The sequence below is a fragment of the Microtus oregoni genome, unplaced genomic scaffold (assembly GCF_018167655.1).
Source record: "Microtus oregoni isolate MIOR12 unplaced genomic scaffold, Mior012 000013F_ref0000133, whole genome shotgun sequence".
NCBI lineage: Eukaryota > Metazoa > Chordata > Mammalia > Rodentia > Cricetidae > Microtus > Microtus oregoni.
In genome coordinates, this window is record NW_024543072.1 from 14,143,269 (window position 1) to 14,157,385 (window position 14,117).

Below are 14,117 nucleotides of genomic sequence, written 5' to 3' on the forward strand. Positions count from 1 at the left end.
TGTGCTTTCCTTTTTCTCTCCTCTCCTTCTTTGCTTATTATTTCTTGTGAGTTCTCTATTTCTGATATTCTACTTGTAGCCATTAGATGCCCAATTCCACTCAGACAAATCTCCAGAGGAAATTCACGTCGGCTTCAAAATGTTAGCTTTTCCCCCATTCTGCTGTCACTGGTAGTCCACTACTGAGGTGTCCGTCTATTACCTCCCCATTTCTTTCCACCTCCTAAATAGCTTCAAACAAACCCCAGTCAGTAAGTCTCTCAGGCACTATCCTTTCCCAACTTTCACTGCACTCATATTTCTTCATGTCTGGATAATGTTCAACTAGAATTCTCACAGAAAGCCCGTGTAGATGCTATAATCAAGTGACTGTAGAACATCAAAAGCACTGTAATGTCCCAAGATGTTAGGAGAAAATATGAAAAGACAGATCATAATCTGCAACCTTCTCAAAGGCTTTAATTTTTTAAATTTTACTAATACTAGAATAATTAATTGACTTTTTCATTTTTAAATTTTCTGCCTAAAAAACCTACAGATTGTCACACAAGGACTGTGCTGCACCCCCACATCTGTATCACCTATGCCTGTCTAAATAAGCTAGACTCCTCCTTTAAAAAGAACATCTGGAACAACATATACTTTTTGAATGAAAAGAAAAGCACTATAATTACAGGAACTGTTTCCAACATAACGCATTTCAAGTGCAATCCATTGAGCACAGGAAAAGATCACAGGGTAAATTTGTTACTAACTTTATACTTAAGTATTATTGAAGTAAATAAACAAGCATTTATTTACTCATTGAGTGAACCTCCATTAAACTACATTATTCACAGATTACATTTTCTGACTTGTACTTACATGAGCTTTCACACTAACTTCACTGCTTTCCTTAGTACACATCTGTGCCACACCCTCCTGTGAACTTAATACCGCCAAGCCCTCTCCTACCTCTGCCTTCACCAGCTGTTCTGTACTTAGAGACATTTCATTCCTTCCATTCTAATCTTCAAAACCTCTCATCCTGCATGGCTCTTCAGTGTGCTTTGGGGTAAGGCGCCAATGACCAGTAGTCAGGAGTCTTAAGTTATAGTACTGTCTCAGCCATTTCTTTACTATAAAAACTTAGTAGGCCATTTAATATTCCTTAATTTTTATTTCTATCTACAAAACAAAGGAATGATGTGGCCAGGTGATAACTGTTAAAAAATAATAATGGAGAAAGCTGAAGTCTGAGCTTTTGATAGTACTTGGTTAAACACCTGACCTTTACTTCCCCCAAGATCACTGTAAAAAATTAACTCGGGGTTGTACTGAGTAGGTTCTGCACCAGTTCCTTTTATCCAGAGTAAGGAGGCAGGTTAATATCCTGTTTCCAGAACAATGAGGTTAGGGGAGCCAGGGTGCTTATGAAGTTTAAGAACTTCCATAAAGATACAAAGCGAAGCTTCTTATACTTAACAGCAAAGCTAATCAAGGATGTCTAAAATTACAAACACTTGGGGGCTGGAGAGATGTCTCAGTGGTTAAGAGCACAGGCTGCTCTTCCAGAGGTCCTGAGTTCAATTCCCAGCACCCACATGGTGGCTCGCAATCTGTAATGAGATCTGGCGCCCTCTTCTGGCGTGCAGGCATACATGAAGACAGAACACTGTATGTATAATAAAGAAATAAGTTTTTTAAAAAATTATAAACACTCTGTGGAAAAATTGGAGACCATGGAAAGATCAAATGCCCATGTAGAGGTGCTGGGCATAATACTTTTCTACACCCTTTAACACCAAAGTTGAATTAGGTTATCTTTGCCTAAGTATTTCATTTGCTTTCTTTGAGTTCTACCTTTACCATCCTTCACCAAGCTAAGCTCTTGATTTGCCTAGACTTTCCATAGCCTCCAAACTCCAGGGAACTTGCACTGGTTTATATTAGTGAGTCAGTAGTTCCCTCAGCTATTTAGGAACCAGTGAGCTTGCATTTATCTGTGCATTTCCTTTTCTCATTCCTCACTTTTCCTCCAAGAACCACAGTGAAAGAAGATCTTTAAACAAGCTAATTTCTATCATCATATCATCCCACATACAGAGAAGGCAATTACACATTATATGGAAAGAAACAAAGTAAAAATTTTATAAAATCTAAGTTGAACTGACTATATTTAACCCATATATTTTCTATTCATCTGTATTACTGGGATTCTGCTGCAATTTAGAACACAAAAGGAGTCTCAAAGTATACCCAGCATTCTCTTATTAATAGGAGCCTATTACCTACTCCATATAATGGGATAACGACTGATATTCTAAAGTGAGTTTCAGGTACTCAGAGTGAATAATATGGTACTTTTAGCACTAAATATATTTTGATACATAACACTTTCAAACACAACAAACAATATTTAGATGGTTATTTCCTATTGTTTCAAATAAGTCATACCCTAACTATGTTTTCACAGATTAATATTTCCTAATTTCCTCAACAGTTTATAATTATAATAATAAAACCTATTTGGAAAAGTTTCAGCACAAAAGGGTATATACTACATCATACACCTTCAAAGTGAGACATAATGTACAAGTGGGACCATGGTATTACTACTCCCACAAAAACATGCAATGAGAAAAGAGTAGACACTTAAATAAGATGGGCCACAATATGCAGAATGGAAAAGCTACTACAAGCACATTCACTTGTATAGCACACAAAAGAGCAGCTTTGGAAAACACATAACACCCAGGAGACGAGGGACAAGCAGCTCATCTAAAAAAAAAAAAACATAGCTATGGCAGGTTCAAAATTATTAGTGGTTAGGTTAAAAAATCAAAGCAACACAACAAAATAGCAAAGGACAAAAGCCAGAACAGGTGACTTACAGGGAGTCTTCTCCAGGGCGTCTGGGTGTATTTATCAGCATATGTACACTTTTCCTCTTTAGATTTCTGGTGACAGTTACACCGGGTGGCCTGAACAAAACCACAGATGTTTAAAATGGTTTTATTCTACACATACAGGCAGTTAGAGGCTGTGTTAAGAAGAACAAGCCGTATCACCAAGCTGCACAGTGCAATGCGGTTCTGGCTCCTTCCATCACAGATATGCCTACATCAAACATCAAAGTGTATTCAATTGTCTTCTCTTTTTCAGGGACTAGATTTGAGATAAAGCCAGAGAACTACAATATTTCTCTTGACAATCTTTTAAACTCTCTAAAAAACTCAGCATGTATAATTTCATGCATATAAAAATACATATCACTTAAATATAGAATATATGCAGCAAATAAAGGCATAAAAAGAATACTTTTGAAAAATTATATCTCTTCTCTGATTTATTTTGATCCTGTTGTAAAGTATTGCCCTCCACCCTAACTGCCATGACATTCATCAGATGTGATACTTGCAAGAGAACGTTAAGGATTAGGCCTGATGACCTTTCGTAAGGTGGGGTAAAGGATTCAATAATTCACCTGAGACTCTAGTAACTCTTTCCTGTGCCCTCCAGCCAGCTATATCTACTTCTGCCCTAATGACTGTGGCCCTGTGATCTTAGGGAGTGCCAGAGTTTATGTTCTGTGGCGCAGGAGAACTCCATCTATGCAGCTACAGGATGAGAATTCCTAGTGGCTGAGTGCTTTGGGCTCACCAGCGCTCCTTTTAACAGCCCCTTGCCCATGCTCTGAAAGTAAATGCAGATGCAGTAAATGCGCTGCACTTGTTTGGTGATGGTGCTTTATAAGGAAGAGTATGTCTGTTTCTAACTCTCCATCCAATGCAAGGGTTCCAGCAGCAGGCATTAAAGACTTTCTTAGATGGCTCTATGACAGAACTCTACTGGGCATTAAATACAAAGAGCCCACATACTGTGTCTGTCTGTTCCTCTGTGCGATGCTACAAAGCCTCTTTGATGATTTTTACCGTACTGAACACCATCAGTTGAAAAATAAATTCTCTACACAATTCCTATCAACTGCCTTTGACCCTCTTTAACCATACCCAATTTGTCTGCTCCTATCATTTCTGAGTTGGATGCCTGTAATATGACCTTAGTGGCTCAGAGTTCACTAGACTATATCCTTGACATTCTCAATCAAAGTATATTTTATAAAGCTGAATTTGCTGTTAATGTTGTTTGATTTTGAATAAATATTCCTTTAATTTTTGATTTTATCCAGTATGTTCATTTTAGCCTAGCCTTTTAATTATTACAAACTGTCCTATAACTGAATTCAAGGTACTATATAAACAGTTTTCTCATGAACATTTGAAATCATAACAATTATATGAAAAGTCAGTCAACCCTAACTCTGAGGAATCACTTATTATCATTCACAGAGATGAAGTATTTCCCTAAAATCCCTTTCAATATAACACAAGACTCAAGGCCAAGCACTTAGTGTCACTCTACTTACAAAGAGAAAAGTCCCAGGTACTGTTTCTCAAAACATGTCTGAAAGAAAGGCATTTACTTTGCACCAATAAGCAAAAGTAAATAAAATGGAGAATTTTAAATCCTCACAAAAGAGGCCATTGATAATGAACCAACACAGAATCATTCAAGTGAATACTTTACATTTCATATCAAGGTTCCATCACACCCTTTAAGTGGAACACACGTACCCTAAACACACTACATGAAACTCTGAAAGCCACAACAGAAGCAAGCTCTTCTTCTGCCCAGTCTTAAAAGCAAACACAACTCCCCCATGAAAAGCCTGTTTCCAGTCCATGTTGTAATACTTACAAGTTGATGCTCTAATAGTTGGATTTTTTCATCTTTTTTCTTTATTTCCTCTTTAAGTTGTTTTACTTCATTTAATAAATCTTCATTCTGAAAATGAAAAAATACTGTTACATAAAATATTCTAATGAGAAGGATAAAGTCAATGAAGTTAAATAATGAATGAATTATTTGTTCATCTAAGAGGAAATCTACTAAAATTTTAGAAAGATCTCATGACCTGATGGCAAATGCCATGCAAACAATGGGCAAAATGGAGGAACAGTCACATTCTCGTTTGAATTAGCATTATGCTGAGCTTGGCTACACAGAGATATATGCTATTATTCATTTGCATTAACATAATAAAAAAGGTCATATAGTAAAGGAAATCACCATGCAAAACTAACTTCCACTAAAATTTCAAGGAACACTTACAAGCAGCCTGTCAGAAAATATCAAGTGCAGGGCAGACAAAGCGAACGTTATAATTAATGACAGCATAAATTTTAGATTGGCTCAGAACTCAGCAACAAATAAATATGCCAGATAAGTACCAGGGAGTGTTTTGCAATGAGCCACTTTCCTGACAAGCACTGACCAAATTAAAGTGAAAGGCACTGGCCAAGTTCATTATCCAGACATATTCAATACTCTAACTATAACGTGGAAGCCCTTGTTGAGCTAAACAATATTCTGATGACATTTCCAAAATGGCAAGTACTGTTAACCTATCTTTAGTGTGTTCTACTACTTAATTATCCACACATATACATATACTGAGGAAGTACTATTAAAATTAAAACGTATATTTTCGTGAAGGAGTTTTCTAGAACAAAAACAGGTGAATAAATAATGATTATGCATTGTTACTAAGCAAAATATGTCACTTCCTTCAGACACAAACAAATTTAGGGTGGATAAATTAAAATACATAACATACATGTAAGAAATTGTACTTTTTAATATTTTAAATGCAATTATTTTAATAAAAGATCACAAATAAACATTAAACAAAGGTTTTTTGGGATATGACATAAGTCATCCAAACAACAGGGAAAAACCACAGGTTAATTAGGAAAGACTATAAAAGCTGACTTGAAGATAGTTTAGGAAGAAAAAACCCATAAACCAAGAAGAAAAATATAGAGAACAGGAAAGATACATGAATATACTAAGGACACATTTCTACACTGTAAAAAAATAAAGGCACTAGAATTTGATGTATATATCTCATTATACAAAATCCTAAACCATACATATCACCAACACATGATGAAGAATTTACTATACATCAAGGGCAGTATGAGACCACACTCAAAGCCCCAACAAAAAAGCCTGCCAAATCTCACTAGCATTTAAGTGGTAACTGTCAGTGAAACAGAAAATACTAAGCACTGTTTTACAGACACTAATGAGCAGTTAACATATCCAATCTAATTAAGATTATTCAAAACTGGTGTATCAGACCTAGCAGTCAAGGTACTGTTTGGACATTTACAAGTTAACAATTTGTTTTCCAAATGAAACATGACACACAACTTGATGGGACACTCTGCAACCACTATTTATGTGGATATGACTGGTTTCTACAGTGATCAAGAAAATATGTCCCAGGTGGTGACATTCAGATAAGGTACACAGCAGGACAATACGTACTACTCTATGGACTGACACTTTACATCACAGGTATATTGAGTGGTTCTGTGTGTCAACTGGACACAGCTAGAATCATCAGAGGGAGGAGCCTCAGGCAAGGAAATGCTTCCCTGACACTGTAAGGAATTTTCTCACTGAGTGGTCAGTGGGGGAGGGCCCAGCTCATTGTGGGTGGTGCCATTTCTGGGCTGCTGGTCCTTGGTTCTATAAGAAGGTAGGCTGAGCAAGTCTTGGGAAACAAGTCAGTAAGCAGCTCCCCTCCACGGCCTCTGCATCAGCTCCTGCCTCCAAAATCCTGCCCTGTTTGAGTTCCTGCCCTGACTTCCTTCAGTGATGAACAGCAATGCTGAAGTGTAAGCCAAATAAACCATTTCCTCCCCAACTTGCTTTTTGGTCATGGTGTTTTCATCACAGCAACAAAAACCCTAACTAAAACAACAGGAAAAAAATATGCTTGTCAGGAAATAGACTCCAAGAAGGTCTCGAAAATGAGTAGAAGGTCTGAAGGTAGAAATATTGTAAACATTGGTTCCCAAATAAAACTCAAAGTATCACACAATAAAAAAAGTGAGAACAAGCATCGCACACTCAGAGAACTACATACAGTGGTTCTGCCACACACATGCTGTAGTAAAAAATAAGAAGTAATTTTAGCTAAGAAATTAGGCAATGGCCACCATCAGAAAGGACCACAGCTGGTAAGCATGGCCTTAGCCAGGGGATAATAGATTCGAACTTGAGATAGCTTGGAGAGTTTAGAGGAAAACTTTAACAATGACAAACTAGGCTAGGAACTGCATCCAAGGCATTGTGATACTCCAGATGAGAACAGAAGCCTGAACCAATAAAGAGATCACAGCCTTGAGGAGAGCTGACAATTTACATCAAGTGGAAGATCCCAAATCTGTGTTTTAGCTTAAGTGACATGAAATATGGTTATGAATCAGAAGAAATGGAGAATACAGGACACAATAAACTTCTGTATCCCAGCTTAAATAATATGTAAGCGATAAATGATTTACCTAGACACAAAGGCAATAGGGACGTGAATTAATGTCAATTGTTAATGTATCTATCATGTAATACTAAACATATGGACAAATTAGAAATGAGAAACAGGGATAACAGAGCAATGTAAAAAGCTGAAATTAGTTTTGTCTCTTCACAGCAAATTCTTGAGCTGGTGTAGTGGTGCATCCTTGTAATTCACAGGTAAGAGCAGAAAGATCTGGAGTTCAAGGCTAGCATCAGCAACACAGCACACTACACAGCATCCTGGACTACAGAAGGCCTTGTCTCAAAATTAATTCTTTCTACAAAATCTAAGAAAATGTTTAATCTGTGAGAAAAAATGTCAGTCAGAATGCTGAAGAAAATTTAGATACTCTCTAGGGTCATCTAAATCACTGGTTTTAAACTGCAATCATGAGACGGTTTTCTAAATAAGCCACAATCTTCCGCAGATCTGCTGATGTAGAACACTACCTCACTACCAGTCACATGCAAACCCACAGCCGGAAGTGACCGAGCGATGACAGGTAGACACCAACGGAAAAGGCAGATTGGCAGTCCATTGTAACTACTGTGCTATATTCTTAGGATTATGATCGCTTCGTATTTCGTCTGGTTGTTGGTGAATTACTCAGACACCTATAAGCAGCCTATGCTTCCCTGTCCAGTATTTTAGGCTAGCCACCTGAATCATGTAGAAGCAGCATCTGTCACAGAATTCCTAAGAATTTCTCAAAGTTCTTCTTCCTTTATATGACAATGCTGTGTCATACCACAGAGTGGATCACTCAATTGGGCTCTTCCACTGAAGACCAATGAAACAGAATTTCAGCCGATATACAGACCATGTGCAATTAAGTTAGGTCACTAATGTTCAGAGATTATCTGTTATTGCAATGACTAGCAAACATGGGCAATTACAGATTGAAAATGAAATGTAAATGCCTTATCTTGGAAATATTAAATGAATCAAGAATTTCTGTGTATGTTTGAGAAATAGCTGTAAAAATCCACTAAAATCTACAGATCATGAGAGTTATAAATATTTCCATTAATTATTAAAACATGCATAAATTCTATAATTAGATTTTCAAACATAGAAAGGATAAACACATTAGCTGAATATTTCATCAATTCTATGAATATATGAAGTACCTCCTACCATTCTAATTTTATTGGAAACCTTATTTTGAGAATTATCATTCACTGTTATAAGCAACAGTAGCAACACGGGGGCAAATTACTTTCCAAGTGATAAGGGATAGTTTAAATTTAAGTATCACAGTGTTGACAGAGGTTTCTGTCATGCCTGGTCCTGCATCTATTCAGTCCCAAGAAACACGTAGAGGCCTATATTAGTTATAACTGGTTGGCCTATTAGCTCAGGCTTCTTATTAACTCTTATATCCTACATTAATTCAAAATTCTTGTCTGTGTTAGCCATGTGGCTTGGTACCTTTTATCAGTGAGGCATTCTCATTGTGCTTCCTCTGTGTCTAGGTAACGTCTGCAGATTGAGCCTTTCCTCTTCCCAGAATGATCTTATTCTGGTTGTTCTGCCTATACTTCCTGCCTGGCTACTGGCCAATTAGCATTTTATTAAACCATACAAGTGACAAATATTTACAGGGTACAAGACCATTGTCCCACAGCCTCACAGGGCTAACATTTTAGTTTCATTCAGTGGCAAAGATTTGGAGAAACCTGATTGTTTTCCCAGAATGCAAAGCTCTAGGTTGACTTGTTTTCTGTAGTAGGGATTAATCTGACTCACAACCTGTAGATGTTAAACAAGTATTTGGCCAATGAGCTCAGACATTTTTGTGGCAGTATCTTACAACGTTGCAAGAGCTGGCCTGTTCAAGGGTTCACCACTGTGTAGCACAGGCAGACTTCAAATCAGCCTAGTGATTGATGAGATCTATAGGCATATGCCACTATTACCTGCTAAAAGCTCTAGGTTCTTAATACCTCTATTATTCAAAACTTAAAAAGTTATCACTATATTGTTTTTATAGTAAAAACTTGGAAATCTTCAGCATAACTCCCTAGCCATACCTTATATATCTGATCTCCATCTTCTGGCTCTGGGCTGGATGGCAATGATAGCTCAATATCATGCAATGATCCACTTCCATCATGCTACCAGGAAAGAATGGTAAAAAAATAAATAAATAAAGATTAATACGAAAATCTCCAGCATTCACTTGAACCACAACTGCCTCTAGCTCAAACACTGGACAGAACAAGAGAAAAAATTTCAGAAGTTCCTCTCACCTCTACACTGAGGAAACAGCAGAACACTGAATGGTTAGAGTTAGGAAAACATCCTAAAGACACTTAGAATTAACTCAGAAAAAAAAAAAACCCAAGAAATTCAATTGAATCTTCTTTGATTTAGAGTATAAACAACTCAGAAATAGTATTTTAAAACTCATCAAAACCTGGCCACAAAAATCATTTGATTAAATACTAGATACATGAGACCATGTATCACATGACTCTTCATAAGACATCTAATAAAAAGGCCAAATGATATACAGTGCTGGAAATCAGGATAGATATAGACAAAGGTACTGAAAGGAACATCGAGGGACACATAAGAGGAAGCTGGAAACCTATGTCTTATTGAGATGGTGCTATATAAACTTACATACTAGGTTCAAGCTTATGATGGGTACATCTTTAGTACTCTACTAACTACAGAATATACTTTGGAGAGAAAAATATAAAAAACAAATATTTTGTCCATAAACACCATAATGTAAATTAAGTTCTAGTCTTTACTGAACTGACTTACTAATAAAAAAAAGTCCATGATTCATAGAGACAATCTCAAGAAAGATAAAGCAGTGCAGAACGAGCCAGAGGTGATGCTGAGGAACTGAGCTGGAGGAGCGCAACACAACTTTAACAGCATCAAGAATATTACCCTCCTCAGTTACATGTGTTCAGAGTTCACACGACCATGGACTTACCTGAACTGAGGCAGAAATGCCTGCATACAGAAAGGGGAAACTTAGGCTATTTTTTATAGATCATACTTATACAATCAGAATCTATACGATGGACTGAAGAATGTATATTTTGCAAAGCTTAACAAGCAATACAAATTGCCGTTAAAACTAGCAAGCATTTGCCAGATCCTCAGCACTGGATAAACTACATTTCTACTAGTGATATTACAGACAACAAGACCTGAGAGGCAGTATCCTGTAACCGCAAAAGTTGTCAGAATTTGTGTGTGTGTGTGTGTGTGTGTGTGTGTGAGGGGGGGGGAGGGAGAGAGGAGAGAGGGGGGAGGGAGGGAAAGACAGAGAGATGTACATGTGCCTACCTCAGGAAGGACATTCATTTCTTTTGAGGCAGTCTTCCATTGACCTGCAATTTATCAATTAGGCTAGGGATAGCCTGCTCACTCTGCCTTCCCAGGGCCACCACACCCTGACATTTTGCATGGGTACTAGGGATCAAGGATCCAAGCATTGTGTTTTCAAGACAAGTGTTTGACTGACTGAACCAGACCCCTTAGTCCCAGAATATTAAATTTTGAAAATGGTTTTAAAATAAAGAGAAAGGGAAGAAGGTAAGAATGGAGTGATAATTTTACAAGACACATCTCAATATAAATTCATCTCTACTCTAATGACATGACACATTAAGTCAGGGTTAATTCTTACAAAAAAGTATATCTGAGAAAAAAAGAGGCTCTGAAAATTTAGCCTATTTCCAAATATCTTCCTGCTTCCTGTACAAAACCCCCAAAGAACAGGAAAAAACACAGCGATACTGTTTTGCAGTGGCTGTGAGTATAGTTGTGGGACGTATGCAGGAGGGCAAAATCAGTCAATCAATCTATCAATCCCTGGGTTTCTGGGTGAAAGAAAACAGAGAGCTCAGCCAAGACGAGGGATTTAAAAAAACAAAAACAAAAAACAGGAAAACCATTAAATTGCATCTAAATTCCTAGGTATACCCAGAGCACAATTGCTCTTGAACAGCATAACAAAGTTTAAAAGATAGCCAAGAAACTAAAAGCAGACCCAGCAGGTTCCAACTGCCTCTGCTGAGCACCTAACTGAACTATGGTTTCAATACAGAGCTTGTAGCCTGAAGCCTACCAAACCTTTCCCTGCTCTAGGAAAGGCACGGTGTGTGTTTCACTATAAAACTTAAACAAGATGAAAAACCTCAAATGTCAATTTGAAAAATGTCAGTTCACACAAACTCCAAAGCCTTAAATAGCACAGAATTTAGAATTAACTAGAAAAGATATTTTTAACAAGATATAAAAATTTTCAAAGGTAAAGATAAACTCTTTAAGTAAATAGAAGAAAATGTCTTCTTCCACGAATAATATGATATATAAGGTAAAAACAACTGAAAGAAATTTTTTATTTACTTTTAAGGTTCACTATCCATATAAGAAAACACATCAACAGAAATGTTTCAATATAATCAATGAAGAGCATAAAGGAAGAAGCAGATGCCAGCCAGACGCCGAGGAAACAAAACATGTAGAAAATGAGGTTAATACCATGGTCACGTGGCAATACACAGACTAATAGAAATGGGTTAACTTAGGATATAAGAGCTAGATAGAAATATGCTTGAGCCATTGGCCAAAGAGCATTGCAATTAATACAGTTTGTGTGATTATTCAGTTCTGGGTGGCCAGGAAATGAAAGAGTAGTCTCTGTTTACATTGACAGGAAAGTGGAATGAACTGTCTGCTCAGGGGTGTGTGGTCAATAACTGAAGCTGTCATATTCAGTCACCGACGTCACAGAACAAACAGGCAAGCATGATACACAGGAGCTGAGAGCTTGAGAAGTTCTGCTCGATTCCAAGAAATGAACACACAAACTAGATCCTGCAAAGACAGGGGTTCACCTCAATAACAGGGAGACTCTCAGCAGCTGGAAAGGAAAGCAAACCACTAACCATGCACTGCTCTAAAGAGGAAGCCACAGGTAAATAAGAGAATGATGCCACGGACCAAAGGCTATGGACTACAACTAAAGCAATGCTAAGGGACAGAGGTGGTGAAGAAGGCTGACCTAAACAAACAGGAGTCACACCACTGACCAGAACACAATAAACCAAGGACAACCAAAGAAAAGAAACCAATCAGGAAGAAAGCAGGAAACAGTGAAGCAACAAGCAATCAATAAGACCAATAACAGTTTCTTTGGCCAGGTGAGTGGTGGCAACTGCCTTTAACCCCAGCACCGGGAACAGCGAGGCAGCCTCTGCCAGGGCTATATAGAGGCCCTGTCTCAAAAACAGAAATAAACAAACAAACAAAAATATATAATAGAATATATATTCTATATAGCTCTTTAGAAACTATGAAAGCTTGTGGCACAACTGCCAAAGGTGGACGGGGAACAGACAAGACTAGTGCCAGGAGTGAATATGTAGGGTCACTAAAATCTCCCCGGTGTTGATAATCAAGAGACGATCACCTGCACAGTTCTATGTATACAAATTTGAAAAGTTATATAAAATGGTGAAATTTCTCTAAAAACAGAAAGTTTTAAAACTTATTTGAGATTAAACAAATACCCTGTGTAAGCCTATGACTGCCACTGAAAATGAATTTAAATTTTAAAGTTTTTAAAGTTTAAAGTGATCCTATCAGTCCATATCCCTGAAAAGACAAAAATAGTGTAAGATATAATCAATATTCTTCACAAAAAGGATGCAAGATTCTTTAACATAACACTGAAAATCAGTTCAACCTATCTAAAAAGCAAAATATATCATGAGCAAATGGGACTAATTCTATAAACGCATGGCTAGCTCAATTACTTAAAAGGAATGTAATCACACAACAAAAGCAAAAGATCTCAGCACATGCCCGTTATCCCAGCACATAGGACACTGAAGAAAGGGGTCAGAAGGCAGTCTGTGCTACACAGCAGAACTTTGGGAAGAAAAAGCAATGCTAAGGAGGAAGATAGCTGAGCAGAGATGGAGTGGGGAGACACGTCACCAAATAAAGCAGAGTACAAAGAAGGCAGAAGTTACAAACTGGTGGTGTTATGTAATGACTCCACCTGTAATACTTTTGAATATACATTATAGCCTCAAAAACTTAACTTCTACAGTTGACAGCAAACTGTCAAGCTCCTGTTCTAGGCTACAAAGGTACTGACACATCCTTAAGAATTTATTTCATACCAACACTGTTCTTTATTATTAGGGTAATAAGATTAGAAGTCAATTTAAAAACCAAAGCCCCTTATATTCATATTTTTCCCAGACAGTGCCATGAAGCCCTAGCTACATTCAAACCTGCTACATAGCTAAGGATGGCCTTGAATTCCAGGCCTTCCTGACTCACCAGAGTGCTGGGATCACAGGCAAAATGCCACCACCAGGGCTTCATGCATGGTAGGCAAGCACTCTACCAACTGAGCTGTCTCTCCAATCCCCAAACTAATATTGTAAAAACTGGGGGAAACTAAATTGTGTCTACATCTTAATTTTTTAAAAATTTTGCCTTCTATCTTTTAAAGCCTGCCAGTTTAGATTTAGAAGATTAAAGGGAAATAGGTTTTTACTTAGACCAAAGCACAAGAGATTAATGACCATCTACATACTCTCCACCTGAATTAATTAGTAAGATTATTTCTCTTTTAAATAAAAACACAGTGGTAGTCTCTATTCAACCTTGAGTAAGATAACAGTATCTGGGTCAAAATTAGAAAGTATTTATGAGACAT

General features: G+C 37.3%; 1 protein-coding gene across 7 annotated transcripts in view; it reads right to left on the reverse strand.

The window, feature by feature from the left end:
- The window catches only part of Ccser2 (coiled-coil serine rich protein 2), a 115,912-nt gene that overhangs the window by 21,239 nt on the left and 80,556 nt on the right, over positions 1 to 14,117 (reverse strand). For all 7 annotated transcript variants that reach the window (XM_041662498.1, XM_041662493.1, XM_041662499.1 and 4 more), the window contains 3 exons: positions 9,445 to 9,528; positions 4,741 to 4,827; positions 2,874 to 2,963 (listed from right to left, as the gene is read on the reverse strand). In XM_041662498.1, coding sequence (XP_041518432.1) covers positions 2,874 to 2,963; positions 4,741 to 4,827; positions 9,445 to 9,528 — 261 coding nt within the window. The remainder of the gene's footprint in view (positions 1 to 2,873; positions 2,964 to 4,740; positions 4,828 to 9,444; positions 9,529 to 14,117) is intronic.